This window comes from Balaenoptera physalus (assembly GCF_965194825.1).
Source record: "Balaenoptera physalus genome assembly, chromosome: 14".
Lineage (NCBI taxonomy): Eukaryota > Metazoa > Chordata > Mammalia > Artiodactyla > Balaenopteridae > Balaenoptera > Balaenoptera physalus.
The window spans coordinates 69,841,827-69,862,602 of NC_138893.1; the positions used below are offsets into that span (position 1 = coordinate 69,841,827).

General features: G+C 41.4%; 1 protein-coding gene across 15 annotated transcripts in view; it reads right to left on the reverse strand.

The window, feature by feature from the left end:
* Nucleotides 1-20,776, reverse strand: part of LOC309642247 (WASH complex subunit 2-like) — a 56,254-nt gene that overhangs the window by 16,751 nt on the left and 18,727 nt on the right. For 8 of the 15 annotated variants that reach the window (XM_082423455.1, XM_082423461.1, XM_082423463.1 and 5 more), the window contains exons 12-21: nt 20,274-20,392; nt 19,741-19,801; nt 18,050-18,109; nt 17,484-17,657; nt 14,921-15,045; nt 13,797-13,883; nt 10,198-10,299; nt 8,512-8,643; nt 5,180-5,346; nt 304-406 (exon numbers count right to left, since the gene is read on the reverse strand). In XM_082423455.1, the coding sequence (XP_082279581.1) occupies nt 304-406; nt 5,180-5,346; nt 8,512-8,643; nt 10,198-10,299; nt 13,797-13,883; nt 14,921-15,045; nt 17,484-17,657; nt 18,050-18,109; nt 19,741-19,801; nt 20,274-20,392 (1,130 nt within the window). The remainder of the gene's footprint in view (nt 1-303; nt 407-5,179; nt 5,347-8,511; nt 8,644-10,197; nt 10,300-13,796; nt 13,884-14,920; nt 15,046-17,483; nt 17,658-18,049; nt 18,110-19,740; nt 19,802-20,273; nt 20,393-20,776) is intronic. The other 7 variants (XM_082423462.1, XM_082423464.1, XM_082423467.1 and 4 more) reach the window with 2 other exon arrangements.

Consider the following 20,776-nt stretch of genomic DNA (forward strand, 5'->3'; position numbering starts at 1 on the left):
AGCCCGGCAGTTCCTCCAGAAGGAGTGAAACAGCGCTGTCCCCTGCTCTCCCCTGAGACTCAGACGCCTACAACTGACACTGAAGGGGCTGCGTGATATGGAATCCTTTTCTCCAGGCTTTGCACGTGTGCTTCATCTGTAAAATACCACTAACCAGAAGATGTCTATCTAAAACCAGGCAAATGAGTTTTTCCATAAGACTCAGTCTCCAAGGTCAGGTTTTAGGACCTGATTGAGGGAAGCATCAGTATTCACGTAACATCACCTCAGGGTTACTTCCTGGGCCTAAGAGGTTAAGAATACCGTTGTCGCAGGAGGAGCAGATGCGGGAGGAGAGCCAAACAGAGAGCTTCCACTGTCACCATCGTCTTCAAACAGGAGAGATGCTCTCTGGGTCTTCTTTTGGCTATACAAACAAATAAAGAGTCAAATTAAAGGCAAATGTGATTTACAGAATACAATATTCTTTCTAGGCCACACCGACAGGAACCCACCTACCACCAAAACGCCCGAGTCATCCATTGACCTTACATAGTTGCAGCAAGAAAAACCTTTGAAGTAGGTGCAATTTGTGTCTAGCAAGTCATCACCCGCTGTCTGGCATTCTTGTGTAAAAGCCTGGGGCCCTCCTCATCTTGTCCCTTTGTCAGTTACTTTTGGCTCAAGGTAGGTGCACTAGCTGTTGGCTTTGCCAACGCACACAACACGCTTAGCATTCACAAACGTAGCATTCTCTCTCACCATTTCCTATGGCAGAGGAAGAACCAGGGAGCACCAGTGCCTATTTCCAGAGTGGTCAGGAAGGCGGCTGTCAAGAGATCGCAGGGCCAGAACCTGGTTCAGGCTGTGACCTATGGCCTGGTGCCGCCTCAGCCACTTAACCATGTCTTTCCAAGCGCTTCTGTGGGCTTCTGTGCCTTCCCTTCAAACCCTAAACCCATCCCATTCTATCCCCTTCACACAAAGTCTCTAAGAAGCTGGGAAAGCTCATCTTCACTGTTCACCACAGCAATATTCACCCATCTCTACTCCATGTTGGGCAACCACAGCTGAAATACAGCCACAGCTCTCCTCACCACCTTCCTCTCCCCTGTCTTCACCTACCTCCTCACCTAGGCTTCCACACCAGCCCCCAGGGGCAGTCAATAAATGTCTGCCAGAATAAATACTGATCAGGACTTTTTAAGGAACAGAATCATAAAAGTAAAGAAACACAGGGAGGCCTAGCACTGGATGTGGGCAGTCCCAAATAGAAAGTGTTCTAATTACGGAAGGGTCATGTTCTAGTTTCTATACTATGTGATAAGGAACCACCCAACTAGCAGCATACTAGAGAATTATCAAAGTAATGAAAACTCCAAATTCAATGTTAGCTAGATAAAAATAATACTAGTCATTTCAGTATCCATCTACTTACACTAAAAATAATTAGCATATATACCCATAAGTAGATGCATCATAATCTTTTCTCTAAGTTTAATGATTAACAAAGCATAATATAAGGTTATTCATTAGTTTAACATTGGATGTCTGCCTACATCGTAAAATTGCCTAAGGATCACTGACTAGGGAACACAACTAACCAAATAGTTGAGTATACTTACACTGGACACTTACACTAAAGGACAGTAAAAAATTAGGTCTACACCCTGAAGAAATTATAAAAACAAAGAGCCATACACAGTCAAGTAAAATCTAATATGCCTTTAAGGATATACACTGATAAAATTGTACACAAATTATAACCAAAATATATGACTACTAAGTGATGACCACAAAATATTACAAAAATAACTACATCAGATGCCTAAAAAGCAAAAATCTTATTAAGCTGCTACAGCAGAAGAAAAATCTTATGCATGATTTTCTGAACAATTTCTAAAAATCAAAACCAAAACCAAGCTACCCACAGAAAATAATCTGATGCCAGATTCTGAAGTTCTAAGCTAGAGAAAAGCTAGTTAGCTTTCTGGACATAGTTACAATAGATAACGACAGTGAGTCCTTAACCTTGGATCTCATTCCACACCCTCGGCACCTGCTGGTTAAATGTGGACATCCCGTGGAGATCTGTCCTCAGAAGAAAAATATGCAGCTCAGTGAACTGGAGTATTTCTCATTATAAATAATGGGGTAATAAGTATTTTGATTTATTAAAAGGGACAGATGTCAAAACACATTAAGATGACTCTAGAGTTTATGGCCTACACCAGGACACTTTTGAGAGTGAAAGGGAAAATTATTAATCACCAGGCTGAAATGACAGGCACAAAGCAGGCCTCTCTAGGCAAGCAAGGATGTTTGAGTGCCCTGCTTACAAGGCAGTATTTCGCAACTTTGTTAGGGTCACAAAGCTTGTTTCTTTTTTTAGAATTGGTTTGAGTTACAATTTACATACCATAAGATTTACCCTTTAGTAGTGTACAATTCAGTGACTGTTAGTATATTCACAGAGTTGTGCAACTATCACCATAATCTAAGTTCACAATATTTCCATCAACCTAAAGTGAAAGCCCATACCTGTTCACAGTCACTGCCAATTCTCATTTCCCCGCAGCCCCAGACAAACACCCATCTACTTTCTGTCTCTATGGATTTATCTCTTCCGGACATTACACACAAATAGAATCATACATGTGGTCTTCCATGACTGGCTTCTCTCAATTACCACAATATTTTCAGGGTTCATTTGTATTGAAGCATGTATCAGTACTTTATTCCTTCTAATTGCTGAATAAGAGTCCATTGTGTGGATATAACACATTTTGTTTATCCGTTCTACAGTGGATGAACTTTTGAGTTCTTTCCGCTTTTTGGCTATTATGAATAACGCTATGATAAACATTCACATGCAAGTCTTTGGGTGGACATTTCTCTTACGCATATTCCTAAAAACTGAAATTGAGTCATGTGGCAACTCCATGTTTAACTTTTCATGGAACTGCTAGGCTGTGTTGCCAAGTGGCTGCACCATTTTACATTCCCACCAGCAATGTGTGAGGGCTCCAATTCCTCCACATCCTCTCCTGCACTTGTTGTCTGTAAAAGATTTTTTTGAGAATCTGATGAAAGCCAGCATTGCCGAAAGCTAGACATTGTGTGTAATTGGTACTGGGACCTACACATGAAACATGTTTCCTGATCTCTAGACCTGTGACCATATGTGTGTGGTGGGGGCAAAGGGAGGGGCTGCACACGTAAACAGGTAACTTCTATACAGTGTAGAAAATGCTCAAGTGAAACAGAGCTGGGGGCGGGGGGTTAAAGATGGAGCCATTTTTGCTTTAGACTCTAACCCTATTTCTTATCTTTCTCAGCTGTTTGGGTTAAGGAAGGCTTCTCAAAAGAGAGGGCTTAAACTAAGTCTTAAAAGAAGCTGGCCAGGGGCTTCCCTGGTGATGCAGTGGTTAGGAATCCACCTGTCAATGCAGGGGACAGGGGTTCGAGCCCTGGTCCGGGAAGATCCCACATGCTGGGGAGCAACTAAGCCCCATGTGCCACAACTACTGAGCCTGCGCTCTAAAGCCCACGAGCCACAACTACTGAGCCCGTGTGCCACAACTACTGAAGCCCACAGGCTTAGAGCCTGTGCTCCACCACAAGAGAAGCCGCTGCAATGAGAAGCCCGCACACCGCAACAAAGAGGAGCCCCCGCTCGCCGCAGCTAGAGAAAGCCCGGGTGCAGCAACAAAGACCCAACACAGCCAAAAATAATAATAATAATAAATAAATAAATAAATAAATAAAATGCACAACATTTTAAAAAAAAAAGAAGAAGCTGGCCAGGGAAGAAAGGAAGGAGAGAGTCCCAGGAGAGAGAGAGAGCAACAAAAATAAAGGAATGAAATGTTATTTCCCCTACACTCATGACGGTAAATTACATTTGCTTGCTTACAATGTACCAGCTATTGTGCTAAGCATTTCATATTTGGATTTCATTTAGTCCTCTCAATGATCCTACGAGAGAAGCACTATTATCATTTTTGTTTAACGGATGAGAAAACTCAGGCTCAGAGAGGTTAGGTAACTTGTCCAAGGCTATTCAGAGAGCAACTGGCAGGGCCAGAATTTAGTATCAGGTATTGGGATTCCAGAGCTTACATTCTTAACCAGAGGCCCAAGATACACCCAGGGGTGAAGTCATGGAGCCCAAAGTAGAAATGGTGACATTTGAAGAGATCACAGTATTCAGAGACAGAAATATGAGACATTTTTGAATCTATCAATTCAGTATTAAAGCTTAACCACACCAATGCATAACGTTTACATGTCCAATCAACTGCCTCTTTATGTTACTACCATTCATTTAAATTTGAAAGTAATCATTTAAGGATCTCAAGAGAAAAAGAAAAAAACACATATATTTTCAAGGGAGTTATTCTGAATTCACAGCTAATCTGCAGCATATTACAATACCAACCACAGCCCACGCTCACTCTACATCAGGGGTCCCCACCCCCGGGCCGCAGACTGGTACCAGTCCTGGACCTGTTAGGAACCAGGCCGCACAGCAGGAGGCGAGCTGCAGGCGAGCGGGCGAAGCTACGTCTGCTGCTCCCCATCGCTCGCATTACTGCCTGAACCATGTCCCCCCAACCCGGTCCATGGAAAAACTGTCTTCCACAAAACCGGTCCCTGGTTCCAAAAAGGTTGGGGACCACTGCTCTACATAACCTGCCACCCTTTAGTCCAAGCACTAACGTGCAGGAGCACCTAAGACCAGCTAGGGGTTACCAGCAACTGGTGTGATACAGCACAGCTCTGCAGAGAACCATCTTACTAAACAGGATGTTTCTCAATGCTGAGCAGATTTCTATCCAAATGACAAACTTAAGTAACTTGGACAAAACTTTACATTCTTTAGGGTATCCCAGGGAAAAAACAAAAAAGACAACAAACTGTACTTAAACCCCTAACAAACTAAGAAAAATAGTATTTTAAGGTTAAAAAAAAAAAAAGATAAGTAGAAGAAATTAGGTAAGGATCCATGAAGAAAAACACTTCCCAGTACCAGGGGAGAATAACTTGCAAGTGAAAATCAAAGACATTCTCGTTTATATGATTACCAGATGATGAATGATCGGCATGTCACCCCCAGCAGCTGACATCTTGCACATCAAATACCTTCACCTATTACCACAGACACTGATGAAATGACTTCTTACAATGATTGTCTCACCTGTCCTTAGCAATAGCAAACAGATCATCCTCATTGTCCTCCTGAAAGAGGCCGGTCTTTTTCACGGCCTTAATCTCCTGGTCTTGGGTGGTCCCAGAGTCCCTAAGTTCTCCTTTAGACTTGTCAGATGCTGAGTTGGTCTGTGAGTCAGTAATATTCCACTGGTCCTTAAAAGATAAAATATATGTTAAAATCCTCTGGCCATTTAGATTAAGAAACCTGAGGAGTAAAATAAAATTCACATTTGTTAAACTAACTTGTATTTAAACTAAGTGTATCACTTTCGAGGAAAGCTTATGTCCAAGGCTTTTCATTGAACTCAAATCTAGACAGCTGGGTTCTTTGACCTCAGAGACGTTATGGTGTTTCCCTCCATCACTACCTGCCGCAGTGTTTCTCTCTCTATGGTCCTGTTCTGTGTTAGGACAAGGGAACTTCTCTACTTTAGAGATCAAAATTAGTTATACAGGGGAATGAGAAGATACAGGAATGTTTAAAAAAAAAGAAAGTCAAGAACTCTCAACTTTGGAGGAAAATGATATTTGAATTTAAAAATTTAAAAATCCCAAAGCAAGGTGGGAAAAAAAATGTATAAAAAGCTCATGTAATGTAAACAAGACACAATGAAAGCTGCTAGCGATCCTTTTACCAGAAAATTCTGAATCTGGCTTTTAGAAAGCATTTAAGGAAACCCCACCTGGCTATGCTCACCCCTTCAAATCAAGGATCTCCTGAGCACTTGCTAAGTGGTCCTGGAGTCTAGAGCTTTGTAAATCAAAGTGGGTTCCACAAGCAGCAGCTTCTGTTATACAGAATTTCTACCCCACTTTCTGAATCAGAACCTGCATTTGTCACAGTATGTCCAGGTGATTTCTTCACACATTATAGTTTGAGAAGTGCTCCCCTAGAGCAGGGGTGCTCAACAGCGAGCACATGCTAGAATCCCCAAAAGAGCCTTAGAAACCTCCAGTAACAGGCCATACCCAAAATCAATTAATTCAGAACCTCCAGTGGTGGAAGCCGGTATCAGTACTCTCTAAAGTTCTCCAAGTGATCCCACTGGGCAGTCAAAGCCAAGTCACTGTTCTAGAACCCTGGTTATCTTTACTCTGCAAGTACTTTTGCTCCCTGCTTTAGCTAATATTTTTATTTTCCCTGAACCACAGTAATATTACCGAAGAAAAAATTCAACTGATGGTTGGCCATTACTATAGGGAGAACAACCCACTAAGACTGCTAGAAAGAAAAAAAAAGGAAAATCCATTATAAATTCACAGATTTGAGTAGAAAAAGCAAATTATGTTATGTCATTTTAAGTTGCTTTCAATTAAAAAAAATGAACACATCTATCATTTATCTGCCTACATCATACCCTCATAACTTACCTACAATGTTAAAATAGAGTATTATAAAATAGGAAGATTTTTAACACTCAGTTTTTAATATCATTATATTTAGTCTTTTTCTGTACAGCTAAATCTGAACAGCTGCTAAACTGTATTCTCAATTGGCTCTGCTAATATATATCCGGATAGCAAATGGAAACATTGTTAAGACTCTTATAAAAAAGGAATTAAACGAACATAGACCACTCCTATCTTGTCTAGCTACCGATTAACGAAACACAGCAATCATTTAACAAAGTAAAGTGCTGGGAAAACCGGACAGCTATATGTAAAAGAATGAAATTAGAACACTCCCTAACACCAAATATAACACAAAAATAACACAAAAATAAACTCAAAATGGATTAAAGACCTAAATGTAAGGCCAGACACTATCAAACTCTTAGAGGAAAACATAGGCAGAATACTCTGTGACATAAATCACAGCAAGATCCTTTTTGACCCACCTTCTAGAGAAATGGAAATAAAAATAAAAATAAACAAATGGGACCTAATGAAACTTAAAAGCTTTTGCACAGCAAAGGAAACCATAAACAAGACGAAAAGACAACCCTCAGAATGGGCGAAAATATTTGCAAACAAAGCAACTGACAAAGGATTAATCTCCAAAATATACAAGCAGCTCATGCAGCTCAATATTAAAAAAACAAACAACTCAATCCAAAAATGGGCAGAAGACCTAAATAGACATTCCTCCAAAGAAGATATACAGATTGCCAACAAACACATGAAAGGATGCTCAACATCACTAATCATTAGAGAAATGCAAATCAAAACTACAATGAGGTATCACCTCACACCAGTCAGAGTGGCCATCATCAAAAAATCTACAAATAATAAATGCTGGAGAGGGTGGGGAGAAAAGGGAACCCTCTTGCACTGTTGATGGGAATGTATATTGATATAGCCACTATGGAGAACAGTATGGAGGTTCCTTAAAAAAAATAAAAATAGAACTACCATATGACCCAGCAATCTCACTACTGGGCATACACCCTGAGAAAACCATAATTCAAAAAGAGTCATGTACCACAATGTTCATTGCAGCTCTATTTACAATAGTCAGGACATGGAAGCAACCTAAGTGTCCATCGACAGATGAATGGATAAAGAAGATGTGGCACATATATACAATGGAATATTACTCAGCCATAAAAAGGAACGAAATTGAGTTATTTGCTGTGAGGTGGATGGACCTAGAGACTGTCATACAGAGTGAAGTAAGTCAGAAAGAGAAAAACAAATACCGTATGCTAACACATATATATGGAATCTAAAAAAAATAAATAAATAAATAAAAATATTGGTTCCGAAGAACCTAGGGGCAGGACAGGAATAAAGACGCAGATGTAGAGAATGGACTTGAGGATGTGGGGAGGGGGAAGGGTAAGCTGGGATGAAGTGAGAGAGTGGCATGGATATATACACACTACCAAATGTAAAATAGATAGCTAGTGGGAAGCAGCCACATGGCACAGGGAGATCAGCTCGGTGCTTTGTGTCCACCTAGAAGGGTGGGAGGGTAAGAGGGAGACGCAAGAGGGAGGGGATATATGTATACATACAGCTGATTCACTTTGTTGTACAGTAGAAACTAACACACCATCGTAAAGCAATTATACTCCAATAATGATGTTAAAAAAAAAAGTAAAATAAGGCCTAACTCATTTGAATTAGCATATATTATAATTTGAGGGTGATACTTATTTTATTCCTAAGCATTTTGAAACAATTAATCTTTAAGTTAATATACTACAATAAATATCTTTCTTCAAGAATAGAAAGACAGTCTTGTGAACATAGTCTTTGGTGACCGAATTTCACTAGATCTAAATAGGCAGAAAAAGAAAAGGTTTAGGACAGCTGTAACTCTTAAATCCATCAAACCATCTCCTACTCTTCTCTAGAAAATAACTTTCAACCTACCTCCTCATCACTGCTGAACAATAAGGCAGATGCTTTCTTTTTGGAAAGCTCAGAGGGCTTTGTTTTCTCTTGGCTCTGAGTTAGTAGAGAGGATGACTGCTTCTTAGCAGCTGTAGCCCCAAAAAGATTATCCTAGAAAAACAAATGGCAGAAGAGTATGACAACTTTGAACACATAAAACAAAAAACTGAAGACATTCTCTCATGTCAAATTAGAGAATAAGTCTCCAGTCAAGTGAAGAATATATATAACACCTTTTGGGGGAAAAAAATCACACAATGCTAGTAAATGCCACTTCTCACTTATGTATAAATCCTACAACAACAGCCTACAATCTTCTCTAACTATATTCATCCACAGAAGGGAAACAGATACCATAAAATTCAAAGGCGGGACACCTGGGAGGAAGCAGGAAGGGGAGTAATGTGAGGACAAAATCATAGAAATAGGAGGGAACCTGGCCCCGCCCAGTCCTCCTGTGGGCGGGCCCGCTATGCTCATTAGGGAGGGTCCAGAGCCTGCAATTGGCCTGAAAGCAGTACAGCCCCCTGCGGCAGCCAGCAGCCTGCATCTTTCTTTCTATGAATTAGAAACCAGACCAATGCATAAAGAGAAAGATACAGGGAGCTTTCTCTACTCTTTCACATTTATGAAAGACACAAACCTGGGACAGAGAGAAGGAATGATTTGTGTTTCTGATTAATTTCAAAGGGACAATACAAACTTAAGAAATAATTTACTAAATAAAATCACTGGCCTAGTAAGAGCTGATTCCTATAGGTTCAACGGCATTCCCAAAGTACCTATTAAGGTACTGTTATTTAGGTAAAGGGAACAAAACCACAGAACTTGGCCCGAGCCCAAGTTAGACAGAAAAACACTCTTAACAACATACTACAGCAGGTGAACAGTCCTGAAGTGTAAAGACTGGATAAAGGGAGTCTTTAAGGAAAGTGTGGGGAGGTAGGAAAGGCCGTGAGACTAATGAACTGGCACTCACTGGGGATATGAGTGACAGAGCTAACATTTACTATGTACTTACTATGTGCCAGGCACTGTGCCAATGGCTGTGCATTAGCTGTTTTAACTGTCACAACGACCCTATATACTATTAAGCCAGATGAGATTCAGAAAGGTTAAGTTACTTGCCCAAGGTCCCTGATTTGCATGTGGTGGAGCTAGGATACGAACACAAGGCTCTGATGCCAAAGCCCATGAGCTCAGCCACCGCACAATACTGCATAAGAGCAAAGGTTTGGTTTGTCTTCCCTCTCATTTCTTTCTCCCACTTTGCTCTCATCCAGCGTGGGAAAGAGAAGCAAGGTGAGGACATAGTTGCCTTCTCCCCTCCACTCCCACTTTACCCAAGACGTTCTTGTAGATCATTGGGTTCCACCCCCTAAAAAGTATTTCTTAAAGGAAGATTTAAAAAGTGAAACCTACAAAGCCTTGCATAGAGCTGGGTCAAGAAATCTAAGGCCCTGCCCATTGTGCAGTTAAGAGAACTTAAGAAAGGAGTCACTGAAATAAAAACTGAAATGTTTTTGTTATATAAGCCTCAGAAAGCCTGACTGCTTCCCTATCACCTTGTTCTACTGTATGAGCCTCTGGTTATAAAGCTACATCAGCAACGGTTTTCTACTAATGGAAAGCTTGATTATCTTGTGTTGCAGTAACAATGTTTACCTCTTCATCTTCATCATCGAAAAGCAAGACTGAGGTGGGGAGTTTGCTAGGCAGGAGAGATGCATCTTTCGACTTACTCACACTTTGAGAAGAAAACAAATCCTGTTGGATCAAGATTAAAGTTCCTGGTTAATAAAATATACCAGTTTTTAAAGTATCAGATATAAAACAATGAAGTTTATGACATGATGGCTGCCGTGCATCCAGGTCTCTTTGTCGGAGAGGGAAGCTCGCTGCCACAGTCCTCGAGGAACACGCATCAGTCCATCCTCACTGTGTGCAGGTGAGAAGGAAGAGACCCACATGTAACTCCACGTGGCCTCACTGGAACCCAGAGGTTTTGATACTCTCACCTGGATGATTAGGGCAGGGGAAATTTTTCCAATCAATTTCCTACCACGCTTAAAAAAATAACTTCCTTTTTCTGTCCAGAGAATCAGAGAGATTAAACAGATTTAATAATGGAAATAGAAGCTAGATTAACAAATTACTGGATCTACGACTCTGTTTTATTTAGTCATATCCTCTTTCCTATAGTAAGAGTATGATATGATTCCTTTTAAATAAATACAAATTCAATTTTAACTTTAAAATGTTTGGCGTTCTTGAATGGCAGCTAGGAAATGTTGCAAATTAGAGAAAGATCTGGTAATTCTGAAGAAATTTCCAAAATGTTATAAAATGTCAGCCTATAGTGCAAAGAAAGATCTGCAAACTGAGTTGCATGAATCAGAAACACGAAATAGGATAACTATTCCCTCAGGATGAGAAACTTCAATACACAAGAGACAGGCAAATAGGACAAGAACATAGTTTCTAAGACCTCTCTGGATAATTTTTTTTTTATCATGGAATCAATGTCTACTCAAATATAGAGCTAATGACTTCATTAACTGAGAAGAGCTCCACTCAGCCCAGTGGTTTTTGCCTAGGCCCCAGGGAGTCCCCATGGGTCTGTTTGGGTAGAAGGGGCCACACAGGGGGAATCCCAGGCTTCCCATGCCTCTCCTGCATTTTAAGCATTGGCAACATTTCACTTAAAGAAAGGGCTGTGTTAAAAAAAAAAAAAAAAAGTAGTAGTAAACCAAAACAAAGAACAAAAACAAATTTCAACATCATTGTTTTGGACCCTTGACTAATATCTTCCTTGGTGTTAGGGAAAAAAAAGGCTTTCCATTACCTTAAACACCTCCCCAAAATGATTCCACAAGGTAAGCTTTAGCTCCACACTTGAGATATAAAGGGAGGAGTAAATAATCAATCCTTTTTGGTCCTAAGCTCTTCCTAGACTGCATTGTTTTACTTCTCCTTGCCTAAAAACCTCGACAATATCCAATAAAAACAATCTGTGATGATACACATGGGACAAAGCCTGTGGTGGTGGATTTAAACCTGTCTGCAAATTCATTTACACTCCTACCATCAGGAAGTGGAGTTGGTGTCCCCTGCCCTTGAACTTGGGCAGGCCTCTGTACTGCCTCAACCAACAGAATGTGGCAGAAGTGACAACGCTGACTTCTGAGGCTAGGTTACAAAAAACAGTACAGACATACCTCATTTTATGGTGCTTTGCTTTACTGTGCTTCACAGATATTGCATTTTCCACATATTCAAAGTTTGTGGCAACCCTGTCTCAAGCAAGTCTGTCAACAACATTTTTCCTACAGCATTTGCTCACTTTGTTTCTCTGTCAAATTTTGGTAATTCTTGCAATATTTCAAACCCTCCACCGGCAAAGATTATGACTTGCTGAAGGCTCAGATGATGGTTAGCATTTTTTAGCAATAAAATATTTTTTAATTAAGGTATGTGCATTTTTTTTTAGACATAATGCTATTGCACACTTAATAGACTACAGTATAGTATAAATGTAACTTTTATATGCACTGGGAAACCAAAAAATTCATGTGACTCACTTTACTGAGATACTCGTTTTATTATGGTGTCTGGAACCAAACCCGCAGTATCTCCCAGGTACACCTGTACAGCCTCTGTGCAGCTCTCTTGGGAATCTCACTTTAAAGCCTTGAGGCAACACCCTAAGAAGTTCAGCTTCCCTGAAGCTGCCATGCTGGGAGACCACACAGAGACAGAGAGGGACCTCCCAAGAGCCCCAGCTGTTCGAGTCTTTCCCACTCAGGCACCAGACACATGAGTGAGATGACTCTCAGCCTGGCCACCTTCAGACTGGAACCACATGAGAGACCCTAAGTGAAAAATGCCTGGCTGAGCCCAGTCAACTTCTACAACCACAAGAGGTAATAAAACTTATTGGTGTTTTAAGCCACAAAGTTTTGGAGTGATTTGTTTCATAGTAATAAATAATCAGAACACCTTAAGAGTCACTGAAATTGCTCACATTTGGTTTTTTCACTTAGTCAACAACTCCCTGACAGCTTACCAAATACCAAGCACTAGTCTAGGTGTTAAGGACACAAGCAGGAAACACACCGTCCTGCCCTCATGGCGCTTACTCTAGCTGGGACATAGACAGTGAACAAGCAGACATGAAGTGTCACGTGGCAATACATACTGTGGGGACAATAAAACAGAAGAGGGGCTAAGGAGCACAGTGTGATGTGTGCTGGCGGGCTTGCTATTGTGCAAAGGGCTGTTGCAGGAGACCTCGCAGGGAACTGGAAAAAAAGTGAGGAAGTGGGCTATCCGATTCTGGGAAGAGCACTCCCAGAGGGGCAAAAGCCAGCCCAAAGATCTGAAAATGCCTCTGTGCGAGATGATGAAGAAGCAGGGAGTGTAGGACAAGACCAGAGTGTGAGGCCCCACCATGCTCTACTTATGTGTCAGGAGTCTGGCTTAACTGGACTTTGCTTAATTCCTATCTTCTGCACACTGGCCACCAATGAAATATAAACCTCAAGGTTTTATTTCCATCAACAGTGATCACTCTACCTCCAAAGAGCTGTATGCTCATCCTGGCTATAAGTGCAAAATAACCACAAGAGCTTAACCCAGAGTTCGTAATTTCTTGAAATTACATATAAATTTCTGCCATGCTCCCATCTTTCTCTGTGAAGGGGATTGATTACTGCCCATTACACATTCTCAGATAGGTCTCTGATCCCTTAAAAGCCTGGCCTAAAGTTAGCTCTAAAAGGATCAAGGCCTGTGGAAGTCAGAAAAAGCAGTGACGCTTTTGAGAGTTGTCCCTGCTTCACTGGAAAGGTGCTTCTAGGCAGGGCCCTGGAGGACTGAGGCTGTCTGCAAAGCAGTGCCAGCTCACAAACTGTTAACAGTCTATGCCCACTGTTTAGTGAGACTACTGAAAGAGGAAGCAGTGTGTTGATTTCTGTTCTCGTACAAGCACCTCATTACATTATGGATCAATTAATAGCCTAAAATATGAGTATCCTGAATTTTTCTCCCAGGAGATTCACTGGATTCAAACCCAACAGTGAAAAGTATTGTATACATGTTGCTTTCTAAAGACCACGTGTTCTCAAAACGTTATTTTCAAAGAAAGAACTAAAGTACTTAATAAGCCTTATACCTCTACTGAGAACACCCTGAATCAGGAATACTTTCCAATGTCCTATCCGTGAACTATTTCCCAGAACTAAGAAAAAGAATGAATTCCTTACCTCAGAGTCATCCTCATCTGAAAATAAACCTTTGTGAGTTTTTGTTTCTGACAAGGGCTTGAGATTTTTGCTGGAAGGAAGGGTAACCTTTGTTGGAAAAAAAAAAAAAAAATTGAGAGTTAACAAGCCAGACACCTGAAAATGAGGGTTCATTCACTCATTCATTCAAAAGATGTCCTGAATCTCTGCTAGGATAAGGTTCCAGGCCATGCAGCAGGGGAATAAAAACATCATGGACCTTGGACATGTATCAAGTGCATATAAAGAATTAATGCAAAAAGAGAGGTACCATGAGAAAGAATTTAAAAATTGGTATATGTTAGGAATGAAGGAAGAAACAGTCCTTGTAAAGTAAATTTCTCAGGACAGTCAGGACCTGGACATGGGAGATGGTACAAGCAAGAACATTCCAGGCAGAGGGAACTGTGAGAAAAGAGAAAAACAAGATAAAGCAGAGGGCACATCTGGGGGATCAGGGTAGGACAGACTGCCTACCTCATACAATGCACAAGTGGGACATGTACCTAAGCTGGAACCTAAGGTGGGCATCCTAGGAGCCTGCTGGGTTCTGAATGCTGGCACCTAGGTGGTCAGAGGCAGAGAGGGTCAGGGTTTCAAGCTGTGCAGGATAGCAAGGGAAGGGACGGCAGCCAGAAGAGCTTAAAGAGTGATGGAGATGCAGCCTATTGGCCAAATACAGGTCAATTTGAATTACGATGCTAACGGATCATAACATGTCGAATAGCGAATCTATGATCCTATAGTGATACTAAAAAGGCAGGAAAGAAGGAGAGAAAGCTCTTCTGTTCAGAAGAATGCCAGCTAATTAACATAGAAGAAATAGTAGAAGTAGAACCACATTCTTTTGTTTTCCCCGCCACCCAACATGATAACTGGTTCAGGAGAAGATCACCAGTGGATGTTAAGACCACCGAGGAAGGCAAAATGCAACAACTGCTGAATCTAGGTGCTAGTTATTTGGGTGTTTGTTGTATTCTTTCAACTCTCTGTACATTTGACGTTTGCTATACACTTGAAAGGAACAATACTTCCCTCTGGGTTCCAGTGAATTAACAAGATGCCCCAAATCTACACTCCCATGTTTAGTCTTCCCTCCTGCTCACCTTTTTTTCTTTTCTTGCTTTATTTTCATCTGTCTGACTTACAGTAGCCTCTGGCAAAGCTGCCGCTTTTTCTCTGAACAGATCTCCTTCCTCATCAAAGATACTGGCAGTGGATTTGACTTTGTCTTTAGAAAGAGACCACAGCATAAAATTACACGGAGGTCAAAAATCCCACCACGAAATTCACAGATTAAATATTCTTCTCTCCCAAAGAATAAATAGAAAAAGTATGCTACTGCTTGATTAGTTACGAAGAAATATTAAGTGGACTAGATTGGAATTTTTCAAAGAACACAACAGCTACTCCAATGAAATGCAGGACAGACAGTTTAACCATCTGGCTTACACCCTTATCCAAGCAGCAGTACCTTATGCTTAGAGTAGTTTGGACTGGCATAAAGGGTAAAAAGAGACCTACAGAAAGAAAGATCATTTAAGAGTCAACCACTCTAGGAATCTGAGAAGTGACAGTTGGCTCCTGCTTTTAAAAAGTTAAACTGGGACTTCCCTGGTGGTCCAGTGGTAAAGAATCCGCCTTACAATGCAGGGGATGCGGGTTCAATCCCTGGTCAGGGAACTAAGATCCTACGTGCCGTGGGGCAACTAAGCCTGCGCGCCACAACTATTGAGCTCACGCACCTCAACAAGAGAGCCGCAAATTACAGAGCCAACGTGCCCTGGAGCCCATGCGCCACAACTACAGAGCCCACATGCCCTGGAGCCTGCGTGCCACAACTAGAGAAGAGAAAACCTGCATGCCACAACTAGAGAGAAGGCTGTGCGCCCCAACAAAAGATCCCGCATGCCTCAATGAAGATCCCACATGCCGCAACTAAGACCCAACCCAGTCAAAAATAAATAATAAATAAATAATAAAAATAAATAATCTTTTTTTAAAATTAAAAAAAAAAAAGTCACACTATACAGAGTCATATAAAAGCAAAAACTGAAACCTCCCACATAAGCCCACCTGCCCACCCAAACAAGGTCAGCAGGAACAGTTTGACATACATGCTTCTAATTTCCACAAAAGATATACTAACATGTTAACTCCAGTTATTCACAAATATGGCTATAAATGATAACACAATTTGAAGAATGTGTCTTATGATTTGCATTTTTCACTCCATGTACCTAGGGTATCTCTTCCCATGTCAACACACATAAAACTCATTCTTTCTCACAGTTTCACAAAATTCCACTGAATGGAAGGACCATAATTTACCCTACTGATGAATATTTGGGGGGGATTCCAACCTTTCGCTACCACAAGCATTGCTGCTCTGAATGAAGTGTGTGTCACTGAAATAGGGCACTGACTCACGAATGTCCCAGGAGAACAGCAGCTGTCAAGGAAAGGGGCACCAACTTACTTGTGATTCCAAATCAGTTAATCCCACCAAGTGAGAGCCCTTCCAAGCCACGAGAGGCACTTACTCCCTTTATTCACTGTCATTTCAGTCAGCCTAGATGTGAGCGTAGTATGTGTCCAGTTTGCGCTCTTCCTAAAACCAGGCTATTACTTCCCTCGCATTTCTGCTGCTGTCCTCACTTTCACACCTACTGCTGGAAAAGGAGCTAAGTCCAGAGACCCTGCTTCTCGATGCTTCCTGGTCCACCTAGTCCTTAGGAGAAAAAGCCCTTTGTGCTCATGTTGCTGGAAGCTGTGTGCACCTCAGTGGTCTACCCTTCTTTTCTAGAAAGACAACCAATAAACCCAATCCTTTGCTACTCCAAGTGCAACCCATGGACAAGCAATCTCTGCCCACCAGGGAGCCTGTCAGAAATGCAGAATCGCAGGCCCCACCCTAAACCCAGTGAATCGGAATCTGCATTTTGACAAGAGTCCTGGGAGAGACATCTGCTCATTAAATAACAACTGATTCAGAGGAGTGACTTCATGAACAAGCTGGCTGAAATCTGCGGGGAGAAGAAAGGAGAGTGCCAAAGTGGCCAAAGAGCTAAAAACCCTGTTACAGAAGAGAAAGTCAAGGTCACCTGGGCTTTCTGGCACAGAGCGGAGAAGCTGCGAACTGAACAGCCAGCATGAACGTTCTGCTCATGCTCATGTATTTTCTTAAGGACTCTGGAAGAAAGTGTGATTAAAACTTTCTCTCTAACTGAAAAGGTCAAAACTAGCATCTTGGGAAGATATTAGAGGGGAACAGATTTCTCTCTAAACAAGAAAGATAATCCTAGTAATTAGTTTCCAAAGCAGGAAAAATTGGTCCATAAAATACGGACCTCCAAGGCACCATAACTATCTAAGTAGAGATGAGACAACTCTGACAGGAATGCTTGAGGAGGGATTCTGGCACTGCAAAGAGAAAAGGGACTAGATGAACTTCATGCCTTTTTAGGTCAACATTTTTTTTTCTTTTCTTTTTTTTTTTTTCTCTGCCTGCACCACACGGCTTGTAGGATCTCAGTTCCCTGACCAGGGATTGAACCCGGGCCACAGCAATGAAAGCCTGGAATCCCAACCACTAGACCACCAGGGAACTCCCCTAGGTCAACATTCTTTATTTGGCTAAATTCCCAGAAACAGAGGATGGAGCAGTACCTGTCTTGGGAGGTTTGCTATGGGATGCTGCAAAAAAGTCATCATCATCGTCGTCATCATCGAAGAGGCCAGCAGGCGCTGGGAGGTACGAGCTTTTCCCTGGAGTGGGCTGCTCGGGCTTCTGGGCCTCCTTCAGTGACGGAGCACAGGTGGCACCAAACACATCAGTGTCCCCTGTGGGTGGAGGGACAGGACAAACCAGCTGTAAGCCAGGGTGGGTGCACTTCCTGACTTTACAGGAGGGGAAAAAAAGAACAGTACCACCACCAAGAACTTGTAGTTTCAGTTCATCCACAAAACACATTAACAGGACCCAACAACCTCCATCCTTTACTGATACAGAATGTCCCACAATGCAGAATAAACTGATCACTCAGACCGAAAAAAGTCCAAGGCCACTGATTTCTAAGGGAATATGAGCTAACACAGGTTAAGTGAGCTCTCACTCTTTGATGCCCACAGAAGTTCTTCATACTCTCCTCCCCAGTCAGTCCTTTGAAGATGACAATCTTAAAAATGACAAAACAGTTATATAGTTTTTAAAAACAAACTCTAAGTTATGATACCTAAAAATACAGAAACAGCTCCTGCTGGGATTTTCTTTCCAGGTTTGGAGGATGAAGATGCTAAAATGAGAAACAAAGAGATAACATTTCAACAGAGAAAACAACTTTCCTTGTTAAATGAACCTTCCTAAAATATGTGCAATACAATACACAGCTAATAGAATTTTAAAACTAATTTTTCCTAAAAACAAATATATTAACGCATATATGTGGAATCTAGAAAAATGGTACAGATAAACCCGTTTGCAAGGCAGAGATAGACATACAGACGTAGAGAACAAACATATGAACACCAAGGGGGGAAAGGCAGGAGTGGGATGAATTGGGAGATTGGGACTGATGTATATACACTAATATGCATAAAATAGATAACTAATGAGGACCTACTGTATAGCACAGGGAACTCCACTTCACTGTACAGTAGAAACTAACACAACACTGTAAAACAACTATACCCCAATAAAAAAAATTTTTTTTTAACTGATTTTTCCTAAAAGAGCCATTTTAAAATTCCTTAGTATCGTCTTCTCTACCAATGTCATGACTTTTTTTTTTGGGGAGGCCAAGGAAGATGTAGAGCACAAATGGGGGGAGGCAGGGACAGAGCAAGCAGGGCTCAACAGTTCCGACTCCATCCAGTCCAGTTTGATGAGAATAACCAAGTAAAAAAGAACAGCAATGGGCTTCCCTGGTGGCGCAGTGGTTAAGACGCCGCCTCCCAATGCAGGGGACACGGGTTTGAGCCCTGGTCCGGGAAGATCCCACATGCCGTGGAGCAACTAAGCCCATGTGCCACAACTACTGAGCCTGCGCTCTAGAGCCTGCAAGCCACCACTACTGAAGCCCACGTGCCTACAGCCTGTGCTCCGCAACAAGAGAAGCCATCGCAATGAGAAGCCTGTGCACCACAACAAAGAGTAGCCCCCGCTAGCCGCAACTAGAGAAAGCCCGCGCACAGCAACGAAGACCCAACGCGGCCATAAATAAATAAATAAATAAATAAAATCTATTAAAAAAAAAAAAAAAAAGAAGAAGAGCAAAATATCGGAGATGTCAGTGACAGAAATGAAGACAAAAACAGGAAAGCAAGAAACTAGGCAAGCCACAGATGCCAAAAAGTGGAGAGCAGGAACCTCAAGACAATCAGGTCAGCCAGCATCATAATAAGTCTAAAATCTGACAACTTGTGGCCTGGGGAGACCAAGTCGCTTAAAATAACTCATTCCCAATTCCCAAGAACTATCACAGACCTCATGGAATAAAATTTTTAAGTTTTTAAATAGCTTATGGATGCTTTTTAAAAATTCCACAAATTATTCTAATGCACACTGGGCTGAGGAATTACTGATCTCCAACTTATGTGCAGAATTTCAGAAATGTTTTTTTGAACTAAACTTGATTAAATTAAAATATCCTCAACACTGCTAGAGTGCTTTCGCTGGTTGACTGTGAATTCTCTAAAGAGACAAAATTGTGATGTGGGTTTACAGATGGTACTTTTTGTTTTTTCCAATACATGAATTAGTACAAATGAACAGCTTTTAACTAGATCAAGGTGAACACAACAGCTTCCTGCCTAACAGAGAAACAAGGTTTGGGAAGAACTTCAGGGGTTCCATCTCCTGATGGGAAGTAACCAGGTCTGGAAATCTGTGCCTGAAGAAGCACAGGCAGCATCAATCCACGCTCACCTTCATTAACAGAGGCTCGAGCTCCCCGATCCTGAGGGGCATCCATGAAGAGGTCACTCTGCTTGTAATAAAGTATACAACACAGTTCAAAATAGCAGAGGAAAATGGAGCTGCAGTAAAGATTTCTAAAGAAAAGTGCCGTGTAAAGTTTAAAGCTACATATTTACTGTTCTGTCAGAAAATCAGTTCCAAAGTGAAGACTATGACAAAATCAGACCCTGAAATAATTTAGGTCTGCCCAGGAATTAAATACAGACGTGGAAAAAGACAAAAGACAAGGTAAGAAACAATCACTTAACCAAGTAAATTTTCCACTATTAACACTCTCACATCCTCTCCCTATTTAACAAAGGGCATCAGGATACAGTATTTCCTCATTTTGTGATTCTTAATTCAGAATCTCCTAAAATATGAAAGTAGAAGCAAATTCCAACTAAGAAGCCATCCTTTCCTTACTAAAGGAACTAACTGTATTTCTTCCTTGTGGACACGTGACACAGCTATGGAGAGCTTCGCTATTCCCGCTGACTCACCTCCTCATCCTCATCATCAAAAAGTCCCTTCCCTCCGCTGAACAGGCCACCTCTAGAACCAAATGGTGAGAAGTCTTCATCTGTCAGCTTGGGGGGTGCAAATAAGTTATCTTCTTCATCTAGCAAACAGAAAGAAATGTTTTGCAGGGAGAATTAAAGATGGGTTTAGAACCCCAGTTCTGGGGATTAACCTTTATAACACCTCCAAAACTGGCATAGAGTTTATCTAACCATATGTAACAAGGACTACTTGAATGCTGGCAGTCTCAGGACCTTCAGACAAAAACTCATTAAACAGTTCCCTGAATCCCCTAAAATGCTCTTTGGTTTCCCACTCTCAAGTCTGTAAATGTCTGGGGCAAGGTAAACTCTGCAGGCAATTACTTTCATCTAAATTTCTTCTGAAGCAAGTCTATGCTTCGATTGCCATTGAAGACGTATTCCACCAGAATTTGAGGGACAGAAAGGTAGACTGAAGAGAGAGCTGCAGATTGACACTGTCC